The sequence below is a fragment of the Suillus subalutaceus genome, assembly GCF_016647625.1.
Source record: "Suillus subalutaceus strain FC151 chromosome Unknown DFJ58scaffold_228, whole genome shotgun sequence".
In the NCBI taxonomy this organism is placed as follows: domain Eukaryota; kingdom Fungi; phylum Basidiomycota; class Agaricomycetes; order Boletales; family Suillaceae; genus Suillus; species Suillus subalutaceus.
In genome coordinates this window covers 30,259-45,030 of record NW_024540477.1, presented here as the reverse complement: position 1 = coordinate 45,030, position 14,772 = coordinate 30,259, and the positions used below count along the sequence as shown (strand labels likewise).

Here is a 14,772-nt window from a genome sequence, read left to right as displayed (position 1 = left end):
TTACCCGGCTCTTGATATCAGTCACACCAATGCACATGATGCTCGTTGCCCTGTGCGGAGTTTCTGTCGACATAGATCGCTTGGATCAATTCTCGCCGGTGCACCCTTCTCACCTATGGGCAGTCTTAAAAGAACTCGATATCGAGCCTGTGAGATATCCCGTTCGAATTGACAGAGCTTAACTTGAACTGATTCGGAGACCTGGACCAGCTTGATATTGCGAAAGGCATCAAAGCAACTCTACTGACATCTGAATTCCCACGATCCCGCCTGGGGGGTAATACTGCAACGTTGGAGGTGGCTACTATCAGATTTGCCCTTCCCACCTTTCTGCTTACTGGCATTTTGGCAGAATGTCTTTGGGCGTCGCCAAAGACGAGTTCCTCAACCCAGAGGCATTGACACGGTGCATTCTAATGTTTCTACGTCGAACTGTGAGCTCAGCGTTCTTTCAAAAACGCATGATGATTAACATCATGATAGCTGGCGCTGCAGGCATCCCGGGGCCTAGTCAAGCTCTGATCGGGGTTTTTCAGTGCGCCCAAGCAGTGATGAAGGAAATGGTCGGCATCAGACTATTAGGCTATGCAACCAGTTACTAATTATTCGCAATCCAACAGCAAGATTTATACGCTAATCCGTATCATCTGAGCATTGCAGTCGTGGCATCCCAAGAGATTGCAGCGATACTTGCCAGAGATCACGATATTTCGAAAGACGATGTGGTCAAATCATTGAAAGACTTAAAGGGCTCGAAGGTCACTACGAAGGATGACGATGGCTTTAAGTATCTTGCTCGGTAAGTTTAGTCCCTCCAGGAACCATTTGGCAAAATTTGATTTCTCCTCGCTGAAATAGGTACACGACTGATATGTTGGCATTGGCGCGCGCAGGAAAATTTGATGACACCATCGGCAGGGTACGTCCCTTTTCATATACCGCACTTCTGCTAGTGCTGTTTTAGTGGACGTGTAAGATTTACCTTAATTGTAGGACGAGGAGATTCGTCGTACCATCCAGATCCTGTGCCGTCGGTTAGCATTCATAATTGCTTATCTGTATCCATTTGTTGATTGTCTTGACCAGAACGAAGAATTCTGTTGTTCTGTTAGGTTTGAATTGTTTGCTCGATGTTCGCTGTTTCTAGTATTGAAAGAGCACCAGGTGAACCAGGAGTCGGAAAAACAACGGTCGCTGAAGGTCTCGCCCATAGAATGGCTACGAACCAAGTCCCACAAAATTTGAAGGGCACACTCTACAGCCTGGACTTGGGCGCGCTCTTTGCGGGAGCAGGAAAGGGTGAATATGAGGAGGTAAGATATACGTTGAATACTCTTTTATTTCCCCTAACTGATGGTCCTTATAATTGCATTAGCGTGTTAAAGGTGTCATAGATGGTATGCTTCGCTTTGAGATTTGTTTTATCTTTGTTTACAGTTGTTTCAAAGACGTGAAACGCAGTCAAGAAAGCCAGTCTCCAGCTATTTTATTTATCGACGAGCTCCACCTTATATCTGTTGGCAAGGGACAGGGCAACCAAGCTGGAATGTACGCCTTACCATCCTATTGTTGTTACACATTGGAGCTCATTTTCATGTATAGGGATGCCGCAAACCTACTAAAGCCTGAGCTCGCGCGTGGCCAATTCAGGTGTATAGGAGCCACCACGTTAGCGGAGTATCGGGAGCATATTGAGAAAGATGGTGCACTTACACGCCGGTTTGCTCAGGTTTGTATCGCCCTGTTGCGTAGAGATGGAATAATAACGTGCTTCATAGGTCATGGTCAACGAGCCAACAATAGATCAAGCCAAATCTATTCTACGTGGCTCTCGGGAGCCGTATGAGGCTCACCACCATGTTTGGATCATGGATCAAGCAATAGTTACTGCAGTCGAACTCGCCCACAGATATCTCACTGCAAGGAGGTATTTGTTCACTTTGCAGTATCGGAACCGCTGCCAATTTTTCCACCATAGATTGCCTGACTCAGCATTCGACCTCATGGACGAAGCTTGCGCTTCTGCAAGAGTGCAGCAAGATTTGAGACCAGAGATCATAGATGAGCTTGAATCAGGCATAATCCAGCAGGACTATTACATTAAGTCCCTCGAGGTGCATTGTCTCTTTTACTGTCCAACGGGTATCAGCCCTGATTGACGCCTAATCTTCTTTGCCATAGCGCGATAATCATCCTGATGATGAGAGCGCACTGAACCATGCCAAACAGGCCAAGGTTAAACTCACAACGAAGTTGAGATTTCTAGAACGTGAACAGGCTGCAGTAACAGCATGGTGGAAATTGATTGCGGGTTATCGAGGAAACATTCAAAAGAAGAGGTCCGAAATAGATACAGCAAAAAGGTTTGTTTTCTCCACCGATTCATCCGCGGGAAGGGTGCTCGACGCGACTCATTCAATTTGCTATAGCGAAGGTCGGATAGATGCGAAGAAGATTGCGCGGCTCGAAGATGAAATGAAAAAATTACGAGATAACCTTGTTCGAAAAGAACATGAAGGTCCAGAAGTCCGAAAAAGTTCGGGAGTCCAAAGAGATTCCGAATTTATGGACCATGAATTTGTGTCCCTCTTGGCCAAAAATCGGCCCACTGTCTTATCTCCGGACATAATCACGCCAGAAAGCATAGCTGCTATTGTTGAGAAGGCAACAAAAATCCCAGTGCGACAGCTACTGGACACGGACAAAGAGCGTCTCTTACATCTTCAAAGCACCCTGGAGAAAAAGGTTTGCTAAATCTTATTCTGCATGTGGGGGTGAAAGGTCGACTTACGACTGCATGCATCCATACAGGTCATCGGGCAACCGGAAGCCATTGATGCCGTAGTGAACGCTATTCAGCTATCTCGCACTGGACTGGGTAATGCCAACCGACCAAATGCCTGCTTGCTCTTTACCGGACCGTCTGGTACTGGAAAGACATTACTGTCGAAGGCTGTGAGCTGACTATCCATCTGACAAACTCGAAACTCACTAATAATCCACAGCTTGCAGAGGAGTTGTTTGGACACTCTACGGCAATGATCCGCATTGATGGCAGCGAATATTCTCAAAGTCACTCCGTTTCGCGACTGGTAAATATACCTTTCTGGAGTGTCGAACGCATGCTGACATATGCAGATTGGCGCCCCTCCAGGATATGTGGGTTATGATCAAGGTGGACAACTCACAGAGTATGTTCGACGAACGCCGTATTGCATTGTCTTGTTAGACGAGTGAGGCTCGTTTCATGATTTGTTTGTACCGCTTTACATATGTCATCAGGATCGAGAAAGCTTGCGCGCAGTTCTTGACATTGTTTTTGCAAGTCATGGATGATGGACGCTTGACCGACGGACAGGGACGGCTAGTGGATTTTCGGTGAGTTATGGCTGATGTCCCACTATCTGATATCACTGCTTATTCAGATTCGCAGTAATACAGCGATTATCATGACATCTAACGTTGGTGCGAACATCTTGAGTAAGGAAAGTGGGAAGGTATCCGATCGCACCAGGGAAGCTGTCATGCAACGCTTTAAAGATACCGGATTTTCCCCCGAATTCCTCAACCGAGTTGATGAAGTGGTTATGTTTGTAAGCACGCACGCAACCACCACATTGCTGATCATAATCATGTATGACTATCACAGAGGACTATGTCGGCTGACATGATGGACAAAGTTTTGGAGAAGCATTTAGAAGACTTGCGACAGCGGGATGGCCTCAAGAAAATGACGCTAGACCTCGATCGTACTGCAAAGCAATGGCTCATTAATCAGGGCATTTCAAGCGAATACGGTGCCCGTCTGCTCACGAGAGTCATCCAAGCGGAATTGCTTAACCCACTTGCACGTGCCATCCTGCAGAAAAGTGTACGTAACGACGAAATTGTGCTGGTTCGTGTCAAGGACAACAGGTTGGATATTCGTTCCAGCCGGTGATCCTAGCTGGCGTAGTTTGCATATGTGCTTTTGCTGTATGTTTATCAACCCATGGAGCAGCGCCGTCCATATTCTAGATATCGCTATACTGCCATGGTCAAATTGTTAGAAACTGATGAGGTATAACGTAGTACTTGTTCATTGTGATCTGTGTCCACCAGAGTACCATGCAGCGACACCAAAATTGAATAAACACGATGTCATTGTCTCCGTATTACCTACCCGCTACTTTGAAATACTGCAGCCTCAACCGCTCGAACTTTAGTTTGTCAGGTCGATCATTGCGTGACGTTGTGTCACCGGTTTAGAGGGGTGGTGGTTGCCGGGAGGCATCACATCGAGGGCCTCGATCGAGTGAAGGCCACATACACGAGGGACTTTTCAATCAATCACAAGTTACACATGTCCACATCGCAGCTGATGCCGATGCAGAACTACTAAGGGCAAGCTTGGTAGATCCTACGGCGTCTTGCTTTCTAGAATCTGGATAATGAAAGTCAGCGCGCGGCTAGACCCATGATCTTAGTGGCCCACGTAGTAAGTACTGCATCACACGAGGCATCTTCTGATTGGGGGATAGAGGGTGACTCGAGGCAGCTGGGCAGAGGGGAGAACCCCTTTAATAAATTAAATGTAGCAATATACAATACATGCCGAAATGGTGTACAGCACGGGGGAAGCTGTGAGCCTGCGATTCGGAGGCGGATGTATAGTACATTAGCGATTCTCAAAATGACCTTGTCTCTGGCCCGTTGTTGCTCCTGCGGTCTAATATGCTACTCTTGACAGACCCGAATTTTCAAGAGCTACTTTCGATACCCGTTCTGTGTACAAATGTTGCAAATTCGCCAGAACAGTATCAGAAATATTGGGTTGTCGACATAATTCACTATAAAGAAAGGAACCTAGTGGGTAAGTATCTTAATCACCTGGCATATATGACGCACAACATGATCTTGAATTGACAGGACACGAATTCATGATTCTTAGTGTCTTCGATTGCGGCACTAACCGTTCGCTTATTCGCTTGCGTGCAGAACGTAGACCGTCTAGACGAAAGCCCGATGAGGAGAAACAGTCTGAGTCGCCTCCGTCGAGGCCAGATTACATGGTCTCTCCTAGCGACGATACTATCAGCAGACTTCGGAAGAATTTCAAGGCAGATGATCACGACCACCTAGCCAGTCTAAATCTCGGCTCGCCTGCCCTGAAAAAGCTCAGCTTTCCTGCAGCCTGCCAAATCTTCGAACAGGTTGAAGACCATTCGTGGTATTACGCCCTGTTTCGACGACAATGCTACTGGTTCTGTACCACATTTCTCAAGCGGGTGGAAACCAAGACTGGAATAGACAAGATAGCCGGTAGACATTCCAAACGTCAAGGCACGCCAGGATACGGATACATCCTTGCGGGTAGACTCAAAGTATTGAAGGAGGATAAGGCCGAGAGGGGTATTCAAAAGAGAAACCTCATACAAGAAGCCCAGGCAAAGAAGCGGGAGGAAGAAGCCCGAGCAGCGATGAAGACCAGTGATGGCAGATGCCATGCAAAGGCTGGAGCAAGAGAGGCTTGCGGTATTGGAAACAACACGCCAAGCGGTCCAACCGCTATTAATAACAACCCAAGCACGACAAGAAGCGGAGGTTCTAGCTTTGAGGTCGACGTTCTCGCGAATTGTTGCCCAGCCATGCCCTACTTAGTGTGTTATGTGCATATGCTACCCCAAGGATAGAAGCAACAGATTCAGATCAATTCGTACCGTGACGCCTGCGCTAGTCCATTAGTAATGAAGCTACTGATATTGTATACTGCGATCCGCATTACCTGATGGACTCTTGCAAGTCACGTCGGACAGGACATGAAGCCAGTAACTATTGGCCTTACAACCGCGAAGCATGCTGAGCATCATTAAGGTTTGCTTGGAGTTCCACGTCGGGATGCTTCCGATGCCTGGAAATCAGTTTTAGAACAAGCTCATACCAAAGCAGAGTGCAAAGGGGCCGCTTACACTATGCTACCGAAGCGCGGGAATTTCCCTGGCTTGGAGTTTACAGACATGATGGACTCGTTGAGCATAGGAAATCGCTTCTAAAATGACCTTGGAGGAGGATCTACGACTGGAGTAGAAGATGAAGCAGCAGACATTTAAAGATAGGAGTGGTCTTGAAGCGGTAAAGATGGGGAAGGTGAGGCAGTTGCATCTCGCGAGCCTACGGTTTCTGGAAGAGGTTCGATTCCGTCTGGAAGATCGACAGGAGACGTCAGAACAGACGTAGAAGACGAAGTTGAAGGATCTCATGATGAGAATGACCCTGAGATGGCAAAGATGTAGAAGGTGAGACAGCTGCATCTCGCGAGTCAATGATTTCGAGAGGGAACTCAGTTCCCTCGTCTGGCATTGACGTGGAAGACACTAGCTCCGATGACGGAGGACTGGAGCCACCCCGACACCTTGACGACAACCTGCATTAGATATGCTGATGTTAAGACAAGACTCGAATTCATTACCTGGTCGAGGTTGCTTGTGATATGGGACACCGGAGTAACAAACGAGGGCGACAAGGTATTCGTCATGGTGATGATCGCCTGCGAGATATCCCACAGAAAGATTGTACCACCTGTGGCGACAAGCTGGCCATCCGGCGAGCAGGCTACTGTGCTTACCCCAGAGGCATGCTGGAGCATATGACCAAAAGGTTTGCGGGTAGAGGTGCTCCACAGCCTCGCTGTGTGATCCACGGATGCACTGGCTATCAGTTCACCATCAGGTGGGATGACCAACAAGTTAATCTTGTTGGAATGGGCAGGCAGTGGGGATCCGAGCTGAGCACCAGTAGGCGCACTCCAGAAGTAAATCTGGCCATCATTACAGGCAGAAATGAGACGGCGACTGTCTGGAGACCAGACTAATGAGCGCACTGCTTCGCCATGAGAAAGTGGCTGGGTTTACTGCTTGCCAGTCGCTGCGTTCCAGATGCGAACCGTCTGATCGTCTGACCCACTTGCAATCTTGGTTCTATTTGGAGAATAGGCTACTGTCAGTACACCGTCTTGGTGATCATCGATGTTGAACACGAGTTTTCCTGTCTCTGCATTCCAGATCTTGAGTGTGCTGTCGGACAATGCGGAGGCGAGTGTTCTCACATCAGGAAAGAACCGTCCGCAAATGACCCTCATTGTGTGTTTGAATAGATGTCTGATCTTCTTCTTCGTCTGTGCATCCCATATAATGATCTTGCCGTTCTCCGCCCCGCTCACAATTCTTCTTCCGTCTATCGATACATCCAGTCCGAAAGTCCTACTTTTGTGTCCTGTCAATGCTCCAACTTGTTTCCCTGCTACTACATCCCAAATCCGAACAGTCCCGTTGTTGGACGTGCCCATGACTTTGATTTTTTCGAGAATACCACTTCTTGCACCCAGTGAGTGTGGCCTTTGAGCGATCGGATTGGTGATAGGAATGACTCCATGTAATCGTTGGAAGAGTGGAAGAGGATCTGAGGATAGATCAGTCGAGGGAGAGTAGATCAGCAATAGGCAAACATAATCTTTATAGAAAGGCCAGGGACCGGTAGGGATCACACCCGAAGGAGCCGAAAGAGCGCTTATTGCAAATGCTAAGAACCTCGTGCACATGGAGACTCCTGCGTATCGCCAGTATCGGACTACACGAATATCGACTGAACTGCACGAAATAACATTCCTTCTGGATGCCCTGCTACAGTGTATTGCATCGAACCCTCTCGAGAGTGATGATGATCTCAGATGGGCATAGTACGCGACATGCACCAAAGGAAGCGTTGACAAAGGTGTTCAAACGGATGAAAGATCGACACAACAAGAACAAGAACAAGAACAACACATTGATTCTTGCAGTATCAATGATTACCCATACCTTGCAAGCCCCATGCATATCCGAAGCCAGTTTCCTGACACTAGCAGCACATTAGGCAAAGGGTTGGGTTCTTGGCCGTATCGTCTTCATCGTCCCTTGTGTCGCTCATGCCGGCGGCAACGTGGAGAAAGAGGGATGGGGATAGGCTAGCTATATCAAAAAGTATAAGTAACGAGCGATGACTCGTTAAGTAGAAGATCTGAGGATGACTCGGATGATTCTGATCGAGCTCCTGCCTTCACGAGCTGGCTTAGGGCCGGCTATGTCGCGTTGATGATGTAATCCGAGACCAGAACAATATTTTAATTTATTATTACTCGTCGCGGTCGAACAAATCGATTCAAGAGAATTATCCACCATCTACCTTCCACCCTTTACCATATTATTTAGCAGCCGACGATGTCTTTGAGTCCATCCTCGTCATCACCCATACCATTTGCAATGTCTTCGGCTCCAGCAAGTACAGCTGCCTCATCACCTCCTCCAAGTGAAGAAGGAAGATTATACAAGGGCACGCGCGAGGTGAGTCGAACTCAGAACCCAGTGCACTGTTTTCTGTGCTGACAGGTTTCTGCGATAGTCCTCAGAGATGCTAGAATCAATAGAAGACGAGGTATAAGTGCCCCATCACTCATTCGAACGCGTCCTGACACATCTAACTTAGGAATTTCGGGAACGCTTTTCTCGCCTCGAACGCCTCCTCGAAAAGTCTTTCACATACTCCAAACTTCTAGGAGCGCAGATGGACAAGGAGAAGCGTGCATGTGCACTCCGAGCCGCCATGCAAGCTGCCGCACCCTCAAAACCAGAGGCTTCAAGGAGGCGCCTTCCGAAGCGTGGCAAGAAACGCTCACGCGTAGAGGAGGTATCAGATGAGGAGGGGGCGCCTCCTGTGAAACCACAGAGTCAGGAAGCTCCTGTAGTTGAAGGGGAGAACGGGCAGCGCCCTAAGTTCCCGCAGCCTGCATTAGTCACAGGGGCGAAGCTAAAGGACTATCAATTAGAAGGAGTGGAGTGGATGGTTAGTTTGGATAAGAATGGCATTTCTGGTATCCTTGGTAAGCCCTCGACCTCTAATCGTTGCGTTCGATTTTCTCAAGTACATGTGTAGCGGACGAGATGGGTCTAGGCAAGGTAATATAATTATTTTTTTCTTTTGGATCATACTTAACAGATATCTTCAGACCCTGCAAACGATTGCATTCAATGCACACTTACGTGGCCTCGGTCACTACCAACCTTTCCTCATCGTTTGTCCCTTGAGCGTTCTTCATAATTGGATAGAGGAATTCCAGAAATTTGCGCCTACCGTAAGTCTACTACCAGACCATTTCTTCTTTCTAGTATCGACCGTCTTTAGATACCCGTCTGCATGTATCACGGTACGCCAGCTGAGCGTGCTGACCTTCGCCGGACTACCATGCGAGCACCGGACGCTGGAGAAGCGGTTGATGAAGAAGTCACGATCAAGACGCAACGCAATCGAAAGGGAAAGGGCAAGAAAGCTCCCGCGCCGAAGCGTAAAACAAAAAGCAGACCTACCAAGAGACGCAAGACGGACGTCGACGACGAGGATAGCGTACAGGCAGATGAAGACGATGAAGATACCTCGGATGTTGAAGACACTTATATACCCACTACTAGCGATACCCTGCCTCCACAGACCCGTGCTTCTTTTCCGGTCGTTGTCACCACATATGAAATGATTCTCAAAGACTGCGTGCACCTTTCCACTTATAATTGGGGCTATATCGTCGTAGATGAGGGGCACAGATTGAAAAATCTTGACTGCAAGCTCATGCAGGAGATCAAGAAATACCCGAGCGCGGGTCGGATGATTCTGACCGGAACACCATTGCATGTAAGTTTTGTTCAATACGCCAACATCGCTCTTGCTCACATTCTGTAGAATAATCTGGCAGAGTTGTGGTCGTTGTTAAACTTTATACTGCCTGATATTTTTGATGATCTGGACACGTTCCAGGAATGGTTCGTGCTCATTTTTCCTGCAATATCGACCTTTAGGCTGATAGCAAATTCAGGTTCAACCTGGGAACCATGCAGTCTCGCCTCTCTGAAGGCCAATCATCTCAGTTGATTGGCACTCTTCATGGCATCTTGAAACCTTTCCTCCTTCGACGACTTAAGGCGGATGTCGAAGGTCTCCTCCCACCCAAGAAGGAATATGTTCTGTACGCACCCCTTAGCGTGGGTCAACGCGATTTGTACGATAATATCTTGGACGGGTCGTTACGGAACTTCCTTCTTGGCATCTCCAAAGAAGCAGCAGTCGAGAAGGTCGCCGAGATCGATATGGATGCGCCGATGAAGCTCCGGAAGCAGAAAAAGACGCGATACGACGTTGATGGCAGTGATGACGAGTACTTTGAGATGCTCGAGGATGGTGGAGGGGCCAAGGTTAAGGAGCCAAAAGAAGATGTCTCTGAGCTGGCAAAACAGCATCAGCAACTTGCGACTCGTTGGTGTTTTTTGTGTTTTGTTGGCTTTTATTTGACTGACTGTCGAATCTAGGGAAGCAGATCAACAACATGAAGCTTCAGAACGTTGTCATGCAGCTACGCAAAGTCTGCTCCCATCCGTTTTTGTTCCACTGGCCTGTCGTCCCAGGTACTCAGGAGCTTGTGCTCGACGAACAGTTGGTAAACGCGAGCGGAAAGATGATGGTCCTCGATCGTCTACTAGACGAACTGTTCCGCAGGAAACACAAAGTTTTACTGTTCAGTCAATTTACCACCATGTTAGACATCCTTGAGGTCCGTCCGTCTTTTTTTTGTCTGTGTCGTTGTGCTCAATTACTTGCTGCAGGACTGGGCTACCGAGCTGAAAGGCTGGTCAATATGTCGTATCGACGGCTCAACAGCACCTATGGACCGCCGCGAGCAGATGAACAAATTTCAGCAAGGAGGCGACTCTCGCGACGCTCCGAAATTGTTCCTCCTCAGCACTCGCGCAGGTGGCCTAGGCATCAATCTAACAGCAGCTGATACGGTGATCTTTTATGATCAAGACTGGAACCCGCAGATGGATATCCAAGCTCAGGATCGAGCGCATCGTATCGGTCAGACGAAACCCGTTTTAGTGTTCCGACTCGTCACAGCGCATACTATTGAGACGAGGATCATGCATCGCGCGACTGAAAAGAGGAAGCTTGAGGCGCTTGTTATAGCCAAGGGTAGGTCCTACTCCAACTCCCATCTTTCTGTCACTCACATGCCATCGCAGGCAAATTCAAGCTCCCCGGACAAGGAGCACCTAAATCAAACCCGCAATCCATGACAGAACTTGCAGCTGATCTCTTAAAGCTAGAAGGCGAGCAGATTGACGTTGTGACAAATACGTCTGTGGAGGGTAAGAAGCGGGTGTTGTCAGACGAAGACCTCAATATGTTGCTTGATCGGAGTGAAGCTGTGTTTACGGACAGGAAGAAGGGATGGAAGAGCGAGGAGAGTGGGGCTGGGAAGCGTGCGGCGTTTGCTGTGTATGACGCGCCTGTGCATGAGGGGAATGACTTGGTGGCGAAGATTATGGGAGAGGATGTTGCTGAGTGTTGATTGTTTAGCTGGGGTTGTGGTGCATCGTGCATCGTGCATATGGATTACTACAGTCGATCATTGCGCTATAAATGTTGTACATGGACGCTTAACTCGTCGTAAATAATCCAATGAATGCTATTAGCATGTAATATGATATCATGGAGAAGGAGCTTATATGAGTGAAACTGTTTCCTCGATGGATTGACCAGCACTGCATAAATGACGAAACGTTGTGAAGGTACGCCACTCATATATTCTTTGGAGGATTATCTTTGAGTTATGCAAACCTCGTGACATCCATCTTCTTCCTGTTTCAGCGACAACACGAGCATCTTGCCATGGCGGCGAACGATGTTCTTGTGATTATGAGACAAGCAAGTGACGAGCGAACGGTAGTGGCCGTAAAAATAGATCTCAGTCTATTGATGCACCCCTGAACGGAGATCTCGATGAGATTGATGTGTAACAAAACTCGTTTGATCCGAACGTGCAAACCTTAGACCGCGTGCTTACGGCTATCCATAGATGAAGCAGGATGCTCAACGGGTCTCAGATGTTACGACGACGACGACGGCAATTTCGTGTATTTTTATGGACCAAGTAGCAAAATTATATCCTATGCCCCATGCCAATGTCACAAGTGCTGTAGCGTAGTATCATCAATATGTCCAGACTCTACAATCGGTGGCGTTGACTTCTGGTCATCAGCATAAATAAGTTTAGCTCGTTAGTAAAGCAACAGAGTTCTTAAAGGGCCATAATTAGAGTCGTGTCTCATGCAGATTGTAATAAAATCACGTCTGCAGATGCTGCCGAAACATCATCGATGCATCGGCGCCTCGACAACCACTGTAACCTTGAACTGCGCAATCTCATCAAGCTGGGCAGACTTTAGGTATTGGAAACAGTTCTGCTGAGGACAGCTGCGACTGATTTTGTGTTGAATCTAGCGAGCTCGAGTTGTAGTTTCCTCAGGACCAATGCTCGAGCCATCAATTGTTGCATGCGATATCGTTACTCGCAATCGTGTTTAGGACAACGAATAAGATCAATCGTAGTTAGTCTCCCCTAGATAGACCGTGACAGTCGTTCCTTCTTGAATAGCAGTAGAATCGAAATTTTCAAGCCCGTGCGCCACAAGTCCAATTAAAGCTAATCAAAGTCCAATTGCAGCCGTGTCATTTCAAACGAAATAAAGTTGCACGCTGGGTAGTAGCACCCACCATTGACCAAGTCTAAGCGCCTGCAGCGGGATTTGCAGTCAGCTACTATGATTGCACCAAAGCTCGATACAAGCCAGACCACAGCGGTGGGCAGCCTGCCCACCATAAAGGCAGATATGAAGGATTCGGAAACACTTACTTTGATCCTCCTGCCCTCTGAGCTACTAATAGAAATTCTTCGTCATGTAGATGGTCAATCTATCTCGCGGTGTTCCTCTGTACGTATGCCATACTGCTCTTTTCTTGTGGCCTTAAACTTGACTAATTTCTAGGTCTGCCGCAAATTGAACAGGGTGATTGACTCCTCTACAGAGCTCCAGTATCATATCGAGCTTGCTCTCGACTGCATGCTCGATGGCCCTCGGAGCACCGTCACCGTTGCAGAGCGTCTGGAACAACTTCGGACCCTTCGTCGTGCGTGGACCTTGTTTGAGTGGAAGAAAGAGGTTCAGGTTCCCATGCATGGTTTTCTGCCACGCATACGAGCTTGTAGGAGGGGTATTTGCGAAGACATCCTCTCCAGCAGGCATTCACAATCAATCCGGTCCACGGAAATTCATTTCCTCCTGGTTGCCATCCTCGTCGGATCCTGGACACACGCTGGTTCGGAAAGACATAGGAATCTCAACGAGAGACTTCGCTATCGACCCATCGCAAGATCTTATCGCTCTTGTGCAATGTGATGACGACTTGTATGTCTTCATCATTTTTTTGCTCTCTGTCGCACAGATAACCAATTGTTGGATGCAGCGTGAATAATTCTAGTTATACGGACGTGCACATACGCACAATCTCCTCCAACGTCAAGCACCCCGAAGCATCATCTCCTGTTATTCGCACCCTCACCCAATCCACGATGACCAGTGCATTCATACAAATCGTGGACGATGTGATTGGGATGATGTTTTGGATGGAATTTGAAAATCCTCGCATCACAATCTGGAACTGGAAGACGGGACAAATACTTGTCGTAAGCCCCTATATATGAACGCCTAGTAGCTCATAGCCAACAGTGGCTTTACAGGATCGCGACGGCGACGACTTGCCCAGTCATATCAGCGACTTTTCCTTCATCTCGAACCGTGCGTACATGATCACGATCCGGACAGACGGGGGCTCGATCCAAGTTTTTACATTTGGGGAAAAGCAACACGAGATCGTCCATGTCGCGAGCCTATCACTGCCTCCCATGAAGTCTACCCATTTGGTACACTGCACGATTCATACCGGTCCTTTTGTTGCAAGGTGTCTTCCGAACACGCCATTCTGGACCAATCAGGAGGAGCGGATGTATGTTCTATCCGTGCAATATGTCCAGGTGGACATGAATGTCCCTAGCGCCAGGCCGAGATTTTTTCTCTTCTTTAAGAATAACACTCCCCTCAGATACATACGGAAATACCGTGAACAAGGAGAAACAAACCCCTTGGAGGTGCCTTGGGAGGAGTGGGGCCCGCGCGAGAGCCGCATGCTCCATCATCAAGTTCCATATCAGTGGCTAAGGTAAGAAGGAGCTGAAAAAACCCTGCCGCGACCACACGCTGATCAACCTTGAGTAGATACGTCCATGGTTATCGAGTAGTCTTTCCGCTACAATCCGGCAACATGCAAGTGTTAGACTTCAATGTACGCAAAACCAAGCGGCATGTCTTCCCTCAGCAGCCGGACTCCAAAGCGAGTATAGAGGTCATTGATTATCCCTCGATCATCTTGTCGGACGGCATTTTCTCGGGACCTGTTGAGACAAGCTTACCCTATCGCGTTTGTCGAAGGGATGAGCTTAAAGGTTTTTCGGGCGTGATGATCGATGAACAAAGGTTGATTGGTTTGAAGGTAAGCTATCGTTGTGCTGCAGAATACGTGATCCCATGCTGATTGTCTTATTTTTCAGAGCCCCTCGTTCGCTGATGGCGATATTAAGGACCTATATGTTTTCGTGTTTTGACTGCTGTCGAGCGTTATACGCTGTGTTGTTTTGGTGCTGTTCACGAGATATTAGTGTTATTCATAAATATCAATTCATTAAACACGTAAAAGACTGTATGGGATGGGATGATCGCTCAATAGATGAAATTTCATGAATCTCTTACGGGAATGGGGCGCCGTTCACGTCTGCACAAAGGAAGGCTGATTGACCGAGGGTCGACTACAGACGGATAA

General features: G+C 47.9%; 4 protein-coding genes across 4 annotated transcripts; 3 read left to right on the top strand and 1 right to left on the bottom strand.

Annotated features, from left to right (window-relative positions):
- The first annotated feature begins 318 nt into the window (after positions 1-318).
- On the top strand, positions 319-3,967 carry DFJ58DRAFT_211943 (P-loop containing nucleoside triphosphate hydrolase protein). Its single transcript, XM_041379265.1, has 21 exons — positions 319-434; positions 484-563; positions 621-799; positions 859-919; positions 994-1,034; positions 1,087-1,112; positions 1,165-1,313; positions 1,376-1,397; positions 1,449-1,548; positions 1,603-1,729; positions 1,779-1,927; positions 1,979-2,114; positions 2,182-2,363; positions 2,430-2,745; positions 2,812-2,955; positions 3,006-3,092; positions 3,139-3,233; positions 3,283-3,378; positions 3,434-3,593; positions 3,650-3,797; positions 3,866-3,967. The coding sequence occupies exons 2-21, from the start codon at positions 552-554 to the stop codon at positions 3,877-3,879; spliced, it is 2,244 nt and encodes a 747-aa protein (XP_041236321.1). The 5' UTR covers positions 319-434; positions 484-551; the 3' UTR covers positions 3,880-3,967.
- A 2,352-nt stretch (positions 3,968-6,319) lies between these two features.
- Positions 6,320-8,032, bottom strand: DFJ58DRAFT_868567 (WD40-repeat-containing domain protein; the record flags this gene model as incomplete). The annotated part of the gene is made up of 2 exons (XM_041394241.1): positions 6,891-8,032; positions 6,320-6,830 (listed from the first exon to the last, which is right to left on the bottom strand). The coding sequence occupies exons 1-2, from the start codon at positions 7,574-7,576 to the stop codon at positions 6,320-6,322; spliced, it is 1,197 nt and encodes a 398-aa protein (XP_041236320.1). The 5' UTR covers positions 7,577-8,032.
- A 134-nt stretch (positions 8,033-8,166) lies between these two features.
- DFJ58DRAFT_821240 (SNF2 family N-terminal domain-containing protein) lies at positions 8,167-11,543 on the top strand. Its single transcript, XM_041392014.1, has 11 exons — positions 8,167-8,357; positions 8,416-8,448; positions 8,500-8,893; positions 8,947-8,969; positions 9,020-9,145; positions 9,196-9,696; positions 9,745-9,824; positions 9,878-10,314; positions 10,368-10,609; positions 10,662-11,028; positions 11,079-11,543. The coding sequence occupies exons 1-11, from the start codon at positions 8,235-8,237 to the stop codon at positions 11,405-11,407; spliced, it is 2,655 nt and encodes an 884-aa protein (XP_041236319.1). The 5' UTR covers positions 8,167-8,234; the 3' UTR covers positions 11,408-11,543.
- A 1,050-nt stretch (positions 11,544-12,593) lies between these two features.
- Positions 12,594-14,701, top strand: DFJ58DRAFT_821238 (uncharacterized protein). The gene is made up of 7 exons (XM_041392013.1): positions 12,594-12,830; positions 12,885-13,077; positions 13,106-13,304; positions 13,363-13,582; positions 13,637-14,115; positions 14,172-14,445; positions 14,504-14,701. The coding sequence occupies exons 1-7, from the start codon at positions 12,660-12,662 to the stop codon at positions 14,555-14,557; spliced, it is 1,590 nt and encodes a 529-aa protein (XP_041236318.1). The 5' UTR covers positions 12,594-12,659; the 3' UTR covers positions 14,558-14,701.
- Positions 14,702-14,772: the final 71 nt, after the last annotated feature.